Genomic DNA, 19,573 nt, shown 5'->3' with positions numbered 1-19,573 from the left:
GGAGGGTTGCCAGGGAGCCTCCGGGGCTCACCCAGAAAATGGCATTTCATTACATTCAACGTTGGTTTTCTGTGGGGAGCCCCTACGGCTCCCTGGAGCTTCATACCCAAAGAGAAGGAAAAGAAAGGGCTAACCCAGGAGGCGGCCGCTACAAACTCCGCAAAGCGTAGCCGAGACAACAGGTTGCAACCTGCGACCCAAGGCAACAAGAACGCACAGGAGCAGACACGCATAAAGAAAGGGTGGCCAAGAACCTGTGCGACCCTCAAATCCCTGCGCCCGAAATGAGCCATAGACGTCACCAACACAGCAGCAAAAGCTGCGAACGTCTGAAAAGCACGGGTGCAAAGACAGACCGCAAGCTGGAAGACTGAAAAACTCTGCGGACGACCTGGGAGACCTGAGCCCTGAAAACAGGGAACGAGGGGAACCGGATCAAACCAAAGCGCAACCCCAGACACGGTATGCAGGTAACGGCAAAAAGCGCAACCAGACAACATAGGACACACCCCCGGCCAAACCAATCAAGCATCAATAACCCAAGAACCCCTCTGGAAAGCAGCCGTCTCGACCGTCGTCAGAATGGAGAAAGGCTGCACATGTACAAATCTACCACCAGTACCAAAGAGCAGAAACCTGAACCGAAGGGGCAACCACAAACTGAGGAGAAGATAAGAAGGCAACGTGATCAAAGACCAGGGCGGCTCAGGCGACGCATGAGCAGGCCGGAGGTGAAACAAAACACGAGAAAGCGTACGAAACGGGGCAGATGTGACGTCCACCCCGAACGCAAGCCTGAGTGGCTCCGCCAGCGCCATAAAAAATGAGGCGACAGTAAAAAACATCAAATAACTGTAGTCCTGAAAACCCAAGAAAGGACAAGACAACCTGATGCGAAAGAGACGACAACTACCAACAGCGGGACCATGCGAGAGTCAACAGAGCAAGCTGCTTCGCCAGCACCCCGTCAACAGAGAAGGGAACAGAGCCCTTCCTGAAAGAAAAAGTACACATATACACATTATGTATATACACATACATGTACACAAGGTATGTTACACACACATGTGTATACACATGTGCACATACACACATGTGTATACACATGTGCACATACACACATGTGTATTATGGGGGCCTCGTAGCCTGGTGGATAGTGCGCAGGACTCGTAATTCTGTGGCGCGGGTTCGATTCCCGCACGAGGCAGAAACAAATGGGCAAAGTTTCTTTCACCCTAAGTGCCCCTGTTACCTAGCAGTAAATAGGTACCTGGGAGTTAGTCAGCTGTCACGGGCTGCTTCCTGGGGTGTGTGTGTGTGGTGTGGGAAAAAAAAAAAAAAAAGTTAGTAAACAGTTGATTGACAGTTGAGAGGCGGGCCGAAAGAGCAAAGCTCAACCCCCGCAAAACACAACTAGTAAACACAACTAGTAAACACACAGCATACACATGTACATGCGTACACACACATACACTTGAAAAGAAAAGTACAAGCCGCCGACCAGTGGGCAGAGAGCACCACGCCGGCCAGGCAAAGAAGGCACAAAACTGCATCAAAAGGCCCACCTCGACAACAAAACCTCAAAGTCCCAGCACGACCACAACATGTGCCAAGACCCAAAAAGATCAGTCTGCAAGCCAGGAAGACCCCGGAACTCCAGAAGGCAGAACCGGGTCACACACGAGGAAACAAAGCCCCCTGAACCCACAAAGGGGGCCCAAGAGGAAGAAACCTCTGGAACGAAACCAAAGAATCCAAAGAAACCCAGAATCGAACCAGGGGGAGCCCAAACCAGCACATTTGCCGGCGGAGAAACACCACAGAAAGGCAAAGCACAGACCCCAGACAGAACCCCCAGGGAAACGGTCATAACAGACCAAAAGCCGAGGGACAAGGTGTGGGAGCAAGTGTAATAGCCAGGGACACTGAGCCCAAACCCAAGGGCCCAGACCTAAAACAGACAAAATGGGAAAACCGGTGTAAAATCAACACCCAAACGTTCCCAGAGGAACAGGAAACGGGCAAAAAACACCAGAAAAGCAAAGAAACGACAACAGGAGAATAAAACCCCTGAAAAAAGGTGAAAACTCACCCAAGAAGCTCGCTCGCACACCCAGGCACATGTAAACAAACCGCAACGCTGCCCTGGTGGCCACGCCGGGAAACCGGCAGACGAAAATAGCCACCAGAACAGAGGGCTGTGACCGACGCTAAAGATATGAAAACATGCCAGCAAAAGTGGGAAGCAAGCAGATTGGATGGGCGAAAAACTCCTCCCAAAAGCAGAAAACCCAGGCAGGGGCAAACCGCCCCAGAACAGCTAGCAGCCATCCCCACAGCCACGGGAACCAGCAACAGGGGCCCAGGGGCAGAGCCGTCCTCCAAGCCCTCCGCCCTTAAAGAAAAGGAAGAGTCCATGGGAAAGGCAGCAAGAAAGGGCTGCTGGTAAGACCCAGAAGCCTTGGCAGGAGGAACAGGCTCATAAACCTCCGTCCCCCAACCCGAACAGGGCAGCCCCCGAAAACTGCCCGAGTCTCGGCCCCAACTAAACCCCACCCCGACCCAGACACCCGTAGACGGTTCGGAGCGGGGAACAGGGAGGGAAAGGGGTGAATAGCACCTAACCAAAACCTCGGGCGGCCTCGGGGCATCCGAGTGGGAACCAACCTAGCATGTTGCAGCAACCTAACCTAGCTTGCAACACGGATGCCGCCTGTACTCTGAACAGTAATAACATCAGGAGAGTACTGAAGAACAAGCAGAGAATATCGCTCGCAAGACTCCGGGTCAAGGTGTCAGTGACCCAACAGGCAGCATAACGGAGGTAAAAGTGGTGACTGTCACCCGGAGACAAGGGCAAAGCAACCAACGATCCCGTACAAGATGGGTTGGAACCCGGAAGACACATTCAATGGTCTACCGAGCCCCAAAAGGGGTTTCCAGGGCCCGTAGCCTGACTGCTACGGGAAGCCTGGGCAAGGTGTTGCTAATCGGTTAAGAAACCCAAAAATAACAAGAGGGTAGAGGATAGCACTGAAAATCCCTGTGACGTGTACAATCACGGGGGGCCTAGCAGAGGGCCACCAAACACTACCAGTGGAACTATAGCTAACTGGGCAGACCCCCACCAGGCAATTGAAAATAAAAACAAAAGAAAAACCCCGCAAAAGTACACCGTCTCCAGAGGCAACAGGAACTGGTCGCCGCATAGGTGGCAGGTCACACAACACCCAGAGGCACTCAGTATAGTGTGGAGGAAGAGCTTGGACACGGGGGAGATACTAGATGCACTTAAAGTAGCAGACATAGCCCCTCTACACAAGGGAGGAAGCAAAGCATTGGCAAAAAATTATAGACCAGTTACACTAACATTGCACATCATAAAAGTATTTGAGAGAGTGATTAGGAGTCAGGTCACCAATTTCATGGAGACCAATGACCTTCACAACCCAGGCCAACATGGATTTCGAGCGGGAAGATCGTGCCTCTCACAGCTACTTGAGCACTACGACAAAGTCACTGAGGCATTAGAAGAGAAACGGAATGCTGATGTGATATACACGGACTTCGCAAAGGCTTTCGATAAATGTGACCATGGCCTGATAGCACACAAAATGAAGTCAATGGGAATAACCGGTAAAGTAGGACGCTGGATACTCAGTTTTCTGTCAAACAGGACTCAGCGAGTAACTGTTAACCATATAAAATCTAGTCCAAGTGCAGTGAAAAGCTCTGTACCTCAGGGTACAGTCCTTGCACCGCTGCTTTTCCTTATTCTCATATCAGATATAGACAAAAATACAAGTCACAGCTTCGTATCATCCTTTGCAGATGACACAAAAACCAGTATGAAAATTACCTCGGCTGAGGACATTGAAAAACTTCAAGCTGATATTAATAAAGTTTTCGACTGGGCATCAGAAAATAACATGATGTTTAACAGTGATAAATTCCAGGTACTCAGGTACGGTAAAAATGAGGACCTTAAACATAATACAGAGTACAAAACACAATCAAATGTACCCATAGTAGGAAAACAGCATGTAAAGGATTTGGGAATAATAATGTCTGACGACCTAACGTTTAAGGAGCATAACCAAGCAAATATTGCGACAGCCAGAAAAATGATAGGATGGATTACGAGAACTTTCAAATCCAGGGATCCCATCACAATGGTTGTACTCTTCAAGTCACTTGTGTTGTCCCGTCTTGAGTACTGCTCAGTACTCACTTCCCCCTTCAGAGCAGGAGAGATTGCTGAAATAGAGGGAATACAGAGAACATATACGGCACGCATAGACGCAATAAAGCACCTACATTATTGGGATCGTCTCAAAGCCCTCCAAATGTACTCACTAGAAAGAAGACGAGAGAGATATCAAATAATATACACCTGGAAGATACTGGAGGGCCAAGTACCAAATCTACACAGTAAAATAACAACGTACTGGAGTGAACGACATGGAAGAAAATGTAGAATAGAACCAGTGAAGAGCAGAGGTGCCATAGGCACAATCAGAGAACACTGTATAAACATCAGAGGTCCGCGGTTGTTCAAAGTCCTCCCAGCAAGCATAAGAAATACCTGTATTGCCGGAACAACCGTGGACATTTTCAAGAGGAAACTAGATTTATTCCTCCAAGGAGTGCCGGACCAACCGGGCTGTGGTGGGTATGTGGGCCTGCGGGCCGCTCCAAGCAACAGCCTGGTGGACCAAACTCTCACAAGTCGAGCCAGGCCTCGGGCCGGGCTTGGGGAGTAGAAGAACTCCCAGAACCCCATCAATCAGGTATCAACCAGGTAACCAGGTACCCTGACGCTCTAACCAGCACAATACCAATCCCTACCCAGGGCCAAACAAGGGCCCCAAGCCCCAGCTGGCCCCAAGGGCGAGGCAAATGCCGAGCAGCAAGAACCTCTACGGGAATGGTTCCCGAACGCCCCAGAGAAGATAACCCTGTCACGCAGGGGCAGTACTCACAGGGCGCTTAGGGAAGTCAGCCACTAAGCGCATGCAGCCCTGGCACTGATGAGGTACGCCTGGCCATTGCACAACACAACACACGGCAGTGAACGCCACACAACTCAAACACCGCCTAGGAAACTGAGGCCAGAGAAGCGTCTATCCCGGTTGACATTAGCTTACAAACTGAAGCTTGGCAGCCGGTGTGGTAGGTCTGGGGCTCCCCTCTCCCCCTCTCGGGGCGGGGAGGGCTGCGCGGACAATCGGCACGGCAGTAAAGTGTGATGTTTGCTTGTTTACTTGGGAGTTTCTACCTCTCTGTTCGTTTTTTTGTTTTAGTTTTTACCATGTGGGGTTTGTTTTGTTATGCCTACCTTTCTGGGTACCTAACCCTGGTCTATGGCAGATAAGGAAAACACCAACCACAAGGGGGTTTTCCAGGGCCATTGTTCCCTGAAACCTCTCTGAAGGGGCCAGGTTCTGGCACTGGTCCCTGGTAGGTCTGAACTCCTTAGCTAATGTCCCAGTCGAATATAACATACATTAGCCCGATAAGCTCCAGGGAGCCGTAGGGGCTCCCCACAGAAAACCAGCATTAAATGTAATAAAACGCCATTGTCTAGGTGAGCCCCGAAGGCTTCCTGGAGCTATCAGGCTAATGTGTGATAACTTGGACTGGGGCATAAAGTCTATGGTGTTTGACCTACTGGGGACCATAAGCCAGAACCTGGCCCCCCCACAGAGAGGTTTCAGGGAGCAATGGACCAGGAAATCCCCCCTTCCTCCTGTGGTTGGGGGTTTTCCTTATCTGCCATCAACCAGGGTAAGGCACCCAGAAATGTACTCATAACAAAAACCCCCACAGGGTAAGCAAATTATGACTAAAAACTGAAAAGAGAGGTAGAATTCACTCCCTTTAAACGCAAGGAAACAAGCAAACGTTACACTCCACTGAAGCGCCGCTCGTCCTCGCAGCCCTTCCCATCCCGAGAAAGGGGAGCCCTGAACCTCCTTGTGCTGGCTACCCAGCACTCCATTTCAAAAGTTAAGCATCAAACAACTCGAAAAACTGCCGACCGGAGGGAGGGAGGGTTGCCAGGGAGCCTCCAGGGCTCCTCATCTAGAAAATGGCATTTCATTACATTCAAAGCTGGTTTTCTGAGGGAAGCCCCTTCGGCTCTCTGGAGCTACATAACCAAAGATAAGGAAAAGAGGGACTTACACGGGAGGCGGTCGCCACATACTCCTCAACATGAAGTCGAGACAACTGGCTACAACCTGCGACCCAAAGCAACACCAAATAACCAAATAACGGCCGTCCAGGACCCTGTCCAACTTCCAAAATCCCCGCACCCGAATATCAGCACAAGACATGTTGCCAAACACGGCAACCAATGCAGCATTCTTCCTAACATCATGAGCCCGAGGATAGACTGCAGGCTGGCTAGACTTAATAACCCTTCGGATGACCTGGGGGACCCAAGCCCTAGAACAGGGAACGAGGAGAAACTGGATTTCCCCAAAGAGCATCCCCAGACACCGAAGCCGAAGCACACAGATAACGACGGAGAGCCGCAACTGGACACAACACATGATGCACCCCCCCGGCCTGACCAACAAAGCATCAATGACCCACGGACCCCTCCGGAAAGCAGCCGTCTCGTTCTTCGGCAGAAAAGAAGGAGAAGGCAGCAACCAAACAAATCTACCACCAGGACTGAAAGAGCAAAAATCCGAGCCGGAGGAGAGCATGCAACTTACCGACCTGACCCCCAGAGGCAAATCCCAACAGAAACAGAACCTTGGAAAAACAATTCTTGAACCAAAGGGGGCCACCACAAACAGACGAGAGGAAAAATAGGAGAGCACCCTATCCAAGGACCAGGACGCCTCAGGTGGTGCATGAGCAGGCCGGAGGTGAAAAAACCAGCACTGAATGTAATGAAACGCCATTTTCTGGGTGAGACCTGGACTCTTCCCGGAGCTATCCAAGCTGATATGCTAATATTACACTTTGGCATCAGTCAATGTGAATGGAGTTCTTAGGCCTACCGGGGACCACGAGCCAGAGCCTGGGTCCCCTCAGAGAGGCATGAGGAGCAATGGACTATAGAAACCCCCCTATGGTTGGAAGCATTCTATGTCTGCCATCGACCGTTGGGTCAGGCACCCAGAAAGGTAAGCATCCTACAACAAATTCCTATTCTGATAAAGAAATTGCTACCGAGAGTCGAACTAGTGGACAAAACTCCCCAAACAAAAACGAGCATGACATCACCATGTCACTGCACTGCCGTCTGCTCAGCTTCCCCTCCCCAGAAGGGGAAAGAGGAAGCCCCAAACCCCTCACGCCAGCTACCCAAGACCCCAGTTCTAAGGCTGGATATCAAAAACACGTGAAAAAGCGCCACCCAAAGGGAAGTAGGGTTGCCGGGTTCATTACATCTAATGCTGGTTTTCTGGGGAAAGCCTCGTCACTACTTACCAAAAGACGAAAATAAGAGGGATTTACCCAGGAAGCAGTCGTTGCTCGTTCCTCAACACGAAGCCGAGACAACTGGCTGCAACTGCCGACCCAAAGCGACACAGGCCTGACAAGGCTCAGGAACATTCACAAGGTAAAGCGCAGCCAGGACCCTGTTCGAATGCCAAAATCCCCGTGCTCGAATGTCAGCCCTAGACAGGTTGCCAAAGACAACAGCAAGAGCAGCAAACTTACGAACGTCGTGGGCACGGGGATAGACCGCAGGCTGACTGGGCCAAATAACCCTGCAGACGATCTGAGAGACCCAAACCCTGAAACAGGGAAGAAGGGGAAACCGAAGCAACCCAAAGCGCGTCCCTGGATACAGAAGACGGGCAAGCAAATAACAGCAGAGAGCTGCAACCAGACACAAAACATGATGGACCCCCAGCCTGACCAACCAAGCATCAACAACCCAATGACCCCTCTGGAAAGCAGTCATCTCATTCTTCGCCAGAAAAGAAGGAGACGACTGCAAGCGAACAAACCTAATATGAGGACCAAAAGAGCAGAAACCTCTGTGCCGGAAGACAGCATGAAGCTCCCTGGCCCAACCCCCAGAAGCCAATGCCAACAGAAAAAAAAGAGCCTTAGAAAAACAATCCTGGATTGAAGGGGCCACAACAAACTGAGGAGAAGAGAGAAAAGAAAGCACCCATCCAAAGATCAGGACAGCTCAAGCAGCGCATGATCAGGCTGGAGGTGAAACAATGCACAAGACAGCTTGCAAAACAGCGCTGAAGCAAAATACCCAAAGAAAGCTGCAGGGGCTCTGCCAGAACTGCACGATACGAGACGACAGTATTCGGCATAAGATAACGGTCCTGAAACAACCACGAGAGAAAAGACAAGATAACCCGAAAACCAAGAGCGAGGAATACCTACGAAGCGAGAGAAAGAAGTGAATGGGCGTGCCAGGAAATTTCATACTGCCGCCGAGACGAAGCCCGCAGGTGCGACACCATCAATGATACCACCTGATCGCCATACAGATGGTGATAGACCTAAATAAAAAACACCAAACGCGAAGACACGAGAAGGAGATCGAACCTGCCATGTAACGGACCGGACCGATCTGCTGAAAGAGGTGGAGCTGTGGGAAAACCTCCGGGTTCGGACACTGAGCAAGCAGCACCTGAAACTAAGGCTGGGCCGGTCACCAAGGGGCCAAGAGGACTACTCATTCTTGGCAAGTCTCCAAGCGAGCCAGGACTTGGAGCAACAGCTGAACCGGGAAAAAAAGAGGTACAGGAACCCGCACCTCGACCAGTCCTGCCGAAAGGCAATGACCACAACAGCCTCGCAGTTGGGAAGGGCTCTACATATACTGGAAAACGCCTCGATCATGCCGACGGAAAGCGGTCCACCTCCGGGTGTCCCAAACATCTGGCTCTGAACCGACTCATTCAGTTCAGAGTCATCTGAATGAGTCGGCGTCGAATCTTCCATTCCGTGGACATGGGAACGAACAGACACAGGCCATCCGGCAGAACTTTGGACATCTCCTGAACGTGAAATGACAGGAAAGCCCAACCCTGAGAACTCAGCAGACGAATCACCCGAAGCGACCAACTCCAAAGAGCCAGGACTGCATCGAACCCCAGCGGTTCAGACAATGAACCACCGGGAAACAGTCTAATTGGAGCCGGATCATCGATCAGCAGGCGACCCGAACCCTCTGAAGGGAAAACCACATCACCGCAAACTCCCGCACTGTGCTGTGGGCTCGACGGAAGGGTGGACCCCACCGCCTCTGGCCGGCCTGGTGAGCACTGGTCACAAAGCCCAAGCCCAGAGACGACATGTCTGTGAACACATCGAGCGAGGGCTCGGGTAGGCGCCAAGGAACTGAACCCCGAAAAACCCGAAGAGGAAGCCGGCAACGCAGCAACCAACGCAAGGCCCCCAGCGAACGAACCCAGCGATCACGATAGATGTGGAAGGGATGGCTCTGAAGAAACCAGAACAGCCGATGAAGCCAAACATAACCCGGCGGGTAGACCATCACGACAAAGTTCAGCCTCCTGCACAAACCCTCGAGCAATCTCAGTGACTCATGAACCCCCAAGAAACATGCAAAGGTGGGACCGCAGCTGAAGGAGAGACTCCAAACATCTGGCTCAAAACCGACTATTCAGTTTAGAGTCAACTGAATGAGTTGGCTTTGAACCGTCCATTCCGTGGACAGGGGAACGAACAGAGACAGGCCATCCGACAGAACGTTAGACATCTCCTGAACATGAACTGACAGGAAAGCCAAACATTGAGAACTCAGCAGACAATCACCCGAAGCGACCAACCCCAAAGAGCCCGGACTGCATCGGACCCCAGTGGTTCAGACAATGAACCACCGGGAAACAGTCTGAATGGAGCCGGATCATCGATCCGCAAGCGACCCGAACCTTCCGAAGGGAAAACCACATCACCGCAAACTCCCGCACTGTGCTGTGGGCTCGACGGAAGGGTGGACCCCACCGCCCTTGGCAGGCCTGGTGAGCTGGTCACAAAGCCCCAGCCCAGAGACAACATGTCTGTGAACACATCGAGCGAAGGCTCGGGTAGGCGCCAAGGAACTGAACCCCGAAAAACCCGAAGAGGAAGCCGGCGACGCAGCAACCAACGCAAGGCCCCGGCGGACGAACCCAGTGATCGCGATAGATGCGGAAGGGATGGCTCTGAAGAAACCAGAACAGCCGATGAAGCCAAATCTAACCCGGTCGGTAGACCATCACAACAAAGTTCAGCCTCCTGCACAAACCCTCGAGCAGTCTCAGTGACTCACGAACCCCCAAGAAAAATGTAAAGGTGGGGACCGCAGCGAAAGGAGAGACTCCAGAGGGAGAGACAAGGAAACGGTCCAAGAGTCTCACACAAGACCCAGTCAAGTCCGAAACTGGGAGGAAACCAAATGGGACTTCCTCCAGTTCACCAAGAACCCGAACCCGGCGAGCTAGGAAAGAACCAAATTCCTGGCGAGCAGACACTCGAACCGGCTGGGAGCCCAAACTAGCCAGTCATCGAGGTAGGCCACCCAAACACCTAAGAGATGCAAACGGGCCACTACAACCCGAGTAAGGCATGTGAAATGTGAGGTGCCAGGTTCAACCTAAATGGGAGACAACGAAAGCGGTAACTCTTGACGCCCCACAATAAAACCAAGCCAGTCCCTAAACCGCAGATGAAATGGGACATGCCAATACACATCCCGGAGGTCCAGGGACACCATCTAAGCGCCTGGCTCCAACAGAAGCCGGACCTGGGACAGAGTAGTCATCCGGAAGGAGGGGCAATGAACCCAAGGGATCAGACAGGACAAGTCCAGAATGAACCGCAGGTCTGCACAGTCCTGTTTCGGGACTAGGAACAGATGGGAAACCCATCTGAGAGATGTCATTTTGACCACGCCCAACCGTACCAACTCCAAGATGACCCGACAGAGCGCAGGAGAAAAGGCCTGCCCCGCGAGCCCCCGAACCGTCCCCGAAGGAGGAAGGGCCACCCAACGCCACTGCAGGCCGCTGGAAACAATCCGAAAAGCCCACAAATCGTGGGACCAGGCATGAGTGAACAGAGCAAACCTCCCCCCCACCCCATCGCCCTGTCAATGTGATGGACCACGAAAGGACCATAGCCCCTTACGAGAGCCCAAGCTCCGCACAGAGCGAACACCGTGGCGACCAGACAAAGACGGGTCTGAAGGCGACGCTGGCTTCGAAACTGGCACCAGTGGCCTACCTCAATGTATGGAACCCTGAGCCCTGCCATGAGCCCTGGCATGACCCCTCTGGGAAGCCCCCCCCCCCCCTGAGACCCCTGGAGAACCAGTAAGTCGGACATCTTATGACAGCTAGCCATGGCCGCCTGTAAATACTGTGCCACCACAGAATCGGCAAACAGCAAGGGACAAAAAGGCAAAGAAATTCTAAGAGCCAGGGCCCAAACAGATTCCAAGGAGGAAGCCGGCACCGCCTGCTGACGGTGGTTTTCCCGAGCTGGGAGGCAGAAAAGATTGACACCACATCCCGCAGGATCGGCGCAAACAGCTTCAACAAGGCAGACGACAAACGCATCGCTGAGCCCAAGGCACTAGACCCAGGAACGGCCCCAAGCATCTCCACATCCTCCTCAAGACAGTTGGCAGACAGCTCCAGAAGGGAAAAGAAATGCAAGGCCGAAGCCAGCATGCCACGAGCGCGCAAGTCTTCAGCAACCAGCGCAGCCGAAAGTGAGAGAACCTACACGTGAAGCTGCATGACGCCCACATCCCGAGGTAGGACAGGAGCAAACAAGCACTCATTAAGATGTTCAAACTCGCCCCCTAGGAAAACCTGGTCCACACTCGCCCCCTAGGAAAACCTGGTCCACCGTCAACGACTCACGTGATTCAAGTGTGCAGGAACGACAGAATGTATGCCAAGTCTCGAAAGCAAAAACAGGACAGTCTGCCAGCCAAGACGAGTCCGGAACGTCGTAACGAATCCAGTAGGAAACGAAGACCCAAACCTGAAAGTAGATGGATCCGTAAGAGGCGTAATCCGGGTCGCGCAGGAGATAAGCCGCAAAGGCCTCCCGCACCACAGCAGGAGGGATGCGGGAAGACAAAAACCTCCTGAAGGGACATGGAGCCGAACCATGGAAGGGAGGTTATCTTGAGGTTATCTTGAGATGATTTCGGGGTTTTAGTGTCCCCGCGGCCCGGTCCTCAACCAGGCCTCCACCCCCAGGAAGAAGCCCGTGACAGCTGACTAACTCCCAGGTACCTATTTACTGCTAGGTAACAGGGGCATTCAGGGTGAAAGAAACTTTGCCCAATGTTTCTGCCTCGCGCGGGAATCGAACCTGCGCCACATGACAAAGAGTGCTGGGAAGACGGGACACCACGAGCGTAGCTCTCATCCTGTAACTACACTTAGGTAATTACACTTAGGTAATTACAGAATTACGAGTCCTGCGCGCTATCCACCAGGCTACGAGGCCCCAAGGGAGGGGCAGACACCAAATCAAATTCGAACACAGAGGGGGGGGGGAGAAAACCCCACTCCTTGCAACAGTAAGCACTGCTCAGAGGGGTAGAAAAACCCAGGTGGGGTCCAACAGGGCCCAAGGCCCCCTTCCCCCGCTGTGGGAGCCACTACATCAGGCCCCGAGGCTGAGTCGTCTCCCAAAGCTCCAGCTTCAAAAGAAGAGGCCACAGCAGTCGTAGAAAGCAGAAGAAAAGGAGCCACTGGTCGGACCCAGACGCCTCGGCAGGGAGGAAAGACTCACTATGCCTCTGTCGCCGGCCCGGAAGGGGCATCCCCCGAGACCGCCCGAGTCTCAACACCATCTAAACCCTGCCCCAACCGAAACCCCACAGATGTTTTGGAGCCAGAAGCAGGAGGGGGAGACCAGACCAAACCACAGCAGGGGAAGGACAAGGGGTGCGGAGTGAACCAAGGTCGAAGTGACCAACACTACAAGTCCACGTCCCTATAACCAAAACGAGGCAGCCTCGGGCCTTCCGGGTCAGCAACCAACCTAGCTCGTTGCAACAACTTAAACCTAACATGCAAAGCCTGCGCCGCCTGTACCCGAATATCATCATCAGTAGACTGGGTAAACCAAGTCACCCGCAAGCAACAAAATTCGCAGGACTCAGGGTCGAAAGTATCACGACCCAGCAGGCAGCGTGACAGAGGCAAAAACAACGAGTCAAAAACAACATTGCAGACGTCGCAATGAAGGCAAAACACCGCCTTGGAAATCGATGCCAGAGAGACGTCCACCCCGGACCACATTAGCTAACGAACTGGAGTGCTGGGTAGCCGGCGCAGGGAGTTCCGGGGCTTTGGAGGGCTGCGCGAATAAGAGGCACTGCAGTGAAGTGTGACGTTTGCTTGTTTAATTGTTTCCTTGAAGTCTAGAGGGAGAGGGAGTTCTACCTCTCTTTTCGGTTTTTAGCTGTAATTTTCTTACCATGTGGGGTTTGTTTTGTTATGCCTACCTTGCTGGGTGCGTAACCCCAGTCGATGCCAGATAAGGAAAACCCCCCAAACACTGGGGAGGGGGGTGTCCAGGGCCATTGCTCCCTGAAACCATTCTGAGAGGAGGCCAGGTTCTGGCTCATGGTCCTCGGTAGGTCAAACTCCATAGACAAATACCCCGGTCTAATATATCAAACATTAGTCCAATAGCTCCAGGGAGCCAAAGGGGCTCCCACAGAAACATTAAAATATTGCTAAATTCAGTCATTATTTTGTACCAGCCTTTGAGCTCCTAAAGACAGTAATTCAAGGGTAAGAGCCCAGATAAGACTAACAGATAAGAATAACAGTATTATAATAATAAGATTAAATTTTAATTCAACAAGTACATTTGTGATAATTATCATATTGGATAAGAGACAAAACTTAATGCTTTATATAACCTAAAAAGTTTTACATTACAATAATGTAGATTAATTAATTTGGCATCAAGTGTCAGTCTCTAAATAAAATTCTGACAAAACATTTAGCTAAAATAAAGGAAAAATTATAATCACTAGAACAAAATTCCTTATTTATCTGTACCAATACATATTTAAAAGCAAAATAAAGTACCTATGTTTCTGGAATATATTTAATATGAATATGAAATCATACCAGAACAGACATTTCCTACCTGCCCTAGCTGCCATTCCTGAGATATCATTCTTCATGATGTTGTCCATTATGCCACTGAGGAAACCATTATTATACTCCGCAACCAAAAGGTTTAACTGGCCTGATAAGAGAATACAAGAAAGAATCCATTAATAGGAAACAGACTATTATATTCTAAAACAAACATGCTGAACGAAAGTATTACAAAGAGAGACAATGAGTTGAAATATTTATGGTACTGCGTCTTGTAAAACTGGCAATGGAACATGAGTGATAATATAATGAATATATAAATGAGGGTGTCATGCAAGTCTTAATAAGTACCATATTTCCCAGCATTGAAGACCCATTCACCCATTTTGAGTTCCTAAATAAATAAAAAAAAGAGTCTATGCTAGGCCCAACATATTAAATATAATGAAAATACAAATGTTGTTTTACTTACTGTATCCCAGGATATGTTAGGTTATTTTAATATTTTATTATTCTATTATAAGATTAAGCAGTTGGTCACAGCTGAATCATTAGAACCTTGTAAATTGTTATCTAGCAATTACATATTATTCATACCAAAGTTATGGACAACAGCCAGTGTTTTATACATACAGTATGTATAATTAAAGATCATATCCAATCAAAGTTCAACTTTCAATAATTGCAAAGGTTCAGGCATAGCCTTAGCACTGAGAAAACTACATTTTGAGTAGTGATATATAAATATAGATTTATTTTTTTGCAAGTGGTTTGAATTACCCAGGATGTGTCTCAAGATAATATCCAGATCAATGCTAAATAAAATGTTGTAAGTAACAGACATCTGTTGATAATGCAGTAAAAGGAAACAACAGAGATTTTACAAAGTTTATGGCCAGCAGAAACATGGCGCCAATTCTTGACAAGGTAAACTGGTGTCATCATGAAGTGTGAAACACGAGTGATAGTTCTGCACAAGTATGTGTCTATATATTTACAGGACATTTTAAGCAGAGCTATAGCCCTAGTGCCGATACTCACCTTCAACAACCTTGGCACCAAACATACCATCAAACTTAAGTATCTCATAATTCTTCTCATAATAACCAATGGCCTTGTCAAGGGCGGCCAACACCTGCATGACCAGGTGCGTGTGGGACCCGACCTGCCGCAGGGGTCCACCGCCTGGAGGAGACCCCACGAGAGACACCCGCTGGTGTCCGAGGTCCCGCTGACTGCCCACACCCACTTGTCCGCCTCTCACACTTCCCTTCCCCCATTCCGATAATATTATGAAGTTGATTGTTGTTTGTATTATGAAAGTATACTGCGCCATTCTCAGTAAAATGCCTATGACAACTACATAGTGACACGGTCCACGGCCACTCCCAGTGTTTACAAAGGGCCGGACTTTAACTTTCTAAAACTTCGTTTTTGACTGATACGCATCTACGTTCTTTTAGCTTTTAGTATAAATTAAAAACTAAAAATTAAAAAGCTAAATCAATCAAAAACAAAACATGCAAAATAGATACTAAGAATATTGTAATATTCATTATAAACAGCATTATTAATGCAAACAGCATGTGTTTCAGAGTCTCATTTGTATGGATACCATCTCACCTACTCACATACTAGTACCCGAGCTTAGAGGTATGAGCTACGAGGAGAGACTACGGGAATTAAACCTCACTTCGCTGGAAGACAGAAGAGTTAGGGGGGACATGATCACCACATTCAAGATTCTGAAGGGAATTGATAGGGTAGATAAAGACAGGCTATTTAACACAAGGGGCACACGCACTAGGGGACACAAGTGGAAACTGAGCGCCCAAATGAGCCACAGATATTAGAAAGAGCTATTTTAGTGTCAGAGTGGTTGACAAATGGAATGCATTAGGAAGTGATGTGGTGGAGGCTGACTCCATACACAGTTTCAAGTGTAGATATGATAGAGCCCAATAGGCTCAGGAACCTGTACACCTGTTGATTGACGGTTGAGAGGCGGGACCAAAGAGCCAGAGCTCAACCCCCGCAAACACAACTAGGTGAGTACAACTAGGTGAGTACATAGGTGTTGTCCAGCATGATGACGCAGACAATAATAATAATAATAATAATAATAATAATTTATTTAGGAACAGTACATACATAGTTGCAGACTTACAATACAAACATTCTGTTAGATTTAAAGATAGAGGTAGTACATACAATTCATGTGATTAACTCAAATCAAATCAAATGTTTATTTAGGTAAGGTACATACATACAAAGGATTTTACAAAGAGTGATGGATTTATAGATAGGGCTAGTACATACAATGCCTAAAGCCACTATTACGCAAAGCGTTTCGGGCATGAAAAACTTAAATGACTAAAGCTTAATACTAATTGAGCATAAAGAATAAAATGAGTTGAGAACAAATAAAAAAAGAGATAAAAAAGGGGGGAACATGGCTGAAAAAGCAGCACAAATACAATTCTGTCGACAAACAGCGCTATTTAAAAAAACAGACATTGGTTGACAATAGAGGGGTAAGGTAGGTTACAGGGAATTTATTAGGTATAGCTTCGTGTTTAGCTAAAACTGGTTGAGAGAGGTACAGTCTTTAACATGGTTGGGAAGGTCATTCCACGTTCTGGGTCCCTTGATTTGTAGAGCATTTCTAGTTTGATTAAGTCGTACTCTAGGACTATCAAAATTGTATTTATTTCTGGTGTGGTGCTCATGGGTTCTGTTACAACCTTCTATGAAGCTTTTGAGGTCAGGATTGGCATTACAGTTCAGCGTTTTATATATGTATAATACACATGAGAGAATGTGCAGTGACTTAATGTCTAACATGTTCAGAGATTTGAGTAGGGGTACCGAGTGATGTTTGGGGCCAGAGTTGGATATTGTCCTAATAGCAGCTTTGTGTTGAGTAATTAGAGGACGTAAATGATTTTGGGTAGTAGAACCCCAAGCACAAATACCATAGTTGAGATATGGATAGATGAGGGAGTAATAGAGAGTCACCAGGGCAGGGCGCGGTACATAATATCTGATCTTAGAAAGAATGCCAACAGTTTTTGAAACTTTTTTTATATATTTAGAATGTGTCCCTGGAAATTCAGCTTGTGGTCAATGAGAATGCCAAGGAATTTGCCATCTAATTTGTTACAAATTTGGGTATTGTTTATTTTGAAATTTATTTGATTAGAGGATTGATTAGAGGATTAGAGGATTGAGTAGAGGATTTGATTAGAGGATTAGAGAACTGCCTGAAATTGAATTGGATATGGGTATTCCACTCTCTGAGGTGTAAAAGCCGCAATATTTCAAGAAATTAGGGAAGACAGAAGAACAGTTACTGACACTCAAAGGCCAGAAAGCACGAGTATGAAGAGCTATGATATGTTTAGAACCGAGAAATATGCGGTCGGGCAGCATAAAACATCACTAGACAATGACATTGACATTGGCAGAATTAGGATGGGATATCGATATCTATGGCAGGTGGCTGCAGGTAATGAATCCCCCAAAGGTGAACATTCCAAATATAAACTATGTGAACAAGCGCTATAACATACTCTCCAACACTATATTCTGTGATTGCGCTATTATCAGTGACTTCAGACCAAATGGTATGAGGTACTTTGAGCTCTGTAATTACTTCATACACTCAGGGATACTGGAAGATATTCTTGTGATGTACCCAGATTTTGCTAGTGGGGGCTAATAGATCAGCCTTACATTTCATGTTCTCTCCTGATTCCATGTATGACTGGCCGTCCTGTGAGGTACGGATGTTGGATGAGCCTGTAGCTGTTTTTTTATCTACACTGTGTGGTCCTTCATACAGAATAAGGTAGCAGCACATTGCTGTGTATACCTAAGCTTGTTAAAAAAGAAATGACATTGAGAAGAATCTTGTAGAAACTAGTAAGAGCAATTATAATATAATGTTTCCATGATTCAGTGCTTAGCTCTTGTGAAAATCGTGAAGTTGTTGTTTAGTCAGAGTTGACTTGTTTATGTATTGAGCATATTTTCTCCCCTGATTCCATGTATGACAAACCATCCTGTGAGATGGGAATAGATGAACTTATAGCTAGTTTTTGATCTACACTGTGTAATCTTTCATATAGAATAGGGTAACAGCACATTGCTGTACTCACCTAGTTGTGCTTGCGGGGGTTTAGCTCTGGCTCTTTGGTCCCGCCTCTCAACTGTCAATCAACTGGTGTACAGATTCCTGAGCCTACTGGACTCTATCATATCTACATTTGAAATTGTGTATAGAGTCAGCCTCCATTACATCACTGCCTAATGTATTCCATCTGTTAACTACTCTGACACTGAAAAAGTTATTTCTAACGTCTCTGTGGCTCATTTGGGTACTCAGCTTCCACCTGTGTCCCCTTGTTCGCATACCACCCGTGTTAAACAGTTTATCTTTATTTACCCTGTAAATTCCTGAGAATTTTGTAGGTAGTGATCATGTCTCCCCTTACTCCTCTATCTTCCAGTGTCGTGACGTACATTTCACGCAGCCTGCCTCTTAGTTCTGAGACTAGCCTAGTGGCATATATCTGAACTTTTTCCAGCTTTGAAATTGAAATTGAAATTGAAATAAGTTTATTGAGGTAAAATACACACAAAGGGATGAGGTAGCTCAAGCTATTCTCACCCCGTTCAGTACAACGTGTTAGTACATACATAGACACACATCACAAACAATAAACCTGTTACCAAACATTCTGAGAGATAAACATGTACATTTCCTCCTTCACAAGTAGTATGGTATCAGACGTACACAAATACTTTTATGACCTAGTTATACGGATAATTCAACAAAATATTACAGTCTTGGTGCAAAATTCTTATATCTCCCAAGAATATCATCAACCTTTCCTTTGTGACACATCCAGGCTATTTGCTCAGGAACAGTCCTTATCTCAGTGTTTCTATATACATTAATCAACGGACAATCAAGAACATTTTCCAGCTTTGTCTTGTGCTTGACAAGATACGAGCTCCATGCTGGGGCCGCATACTCCAGGATTGGTCTTACATATGTGGTATACAAGGTTCTGAATGATTCCTTGCACAGGTTCCTGAAGGCAGTTCTGATGTTAGCCAGCCACGCATATGCCGCAGATGTTATTCGTTTGATGTGGGTTTCAGGAGACAGGTTTGGTGTGATATCAACTCCTAGATCCTTCTCTCTGTCCGTTTCATGAAGGACTTCATCTCCCATTTTGTATCCTGTGTCTGGCCTCCTGTTTCCATTGCCTAGTTTCATTACCTTACATTTACTCGGGTTGAACTTTAGTAGCCATTTATTGGACCATTCATTCAGTCTGTCTAGGTCATCTTGTAGCCTCATTCTGTCTTCCTCCGTCTTAATTTAATCCTCCTCATAATTTTTGCTTCATCAGCAAACAATGAAATGAATGATTCTATACCCTCTGGTAAATCATTTACATATATCATAAACAGTATAGGTC

The 19,573-nt window shown here is 48.0% G+C and overlaps 1 protein-coding gene across 1 annotated transcript in view; it reads right to left on the bottom strand.

The window, feature by feature from the left end:
- LOC123769449 (UPF0764 protein C16orf89 homolog) overlaps window positions 1-15,496 on the bottom strand; it is a 97,889-nt gene extending 82,393 nt beyond the window's left edge. The window contains exons 1-2 of the mRNA XM_045760557.2: window positions 15,123-15,496; window positions 14,128-14,229 (exon numbers count right to left, since the gene is read on the bottom strand). Of these exons, the coding sequence (XP_045616513.1) occupies window positions 14,128-14,229; window positions 15,123-15,417 (397 nt within the window). The 5' untranslated portion in view covers window positions 15,418-15,496. The remainder of the gene's footprint in view (window positions 1-14,127; window positions 14,230-15,122) is intronic.
- Window positions 15,497-19,573: the final 4,077 nt, after the last annotated feature.

This window comes from Procambarus clarkii, chromosome 63 (assembly GCF_040958095.1).
Source record: "Procambarus clarkii isolate CNS0578487 chromosome 63, FALCON_Pclarkii_2.0, whole genome shotgun sequence".
NCBI classification, from domain to species: Eukaryota; Metazoa; Arthropoda; class Malacostraca; order Decapoda; family Cambaridae; genus Procambarus; species Procambarus clarkii.
Note: the sequence above shows the minus strand (reverse complement) of the source record. Positions and strands in the feature narration are given on the sequence as shown.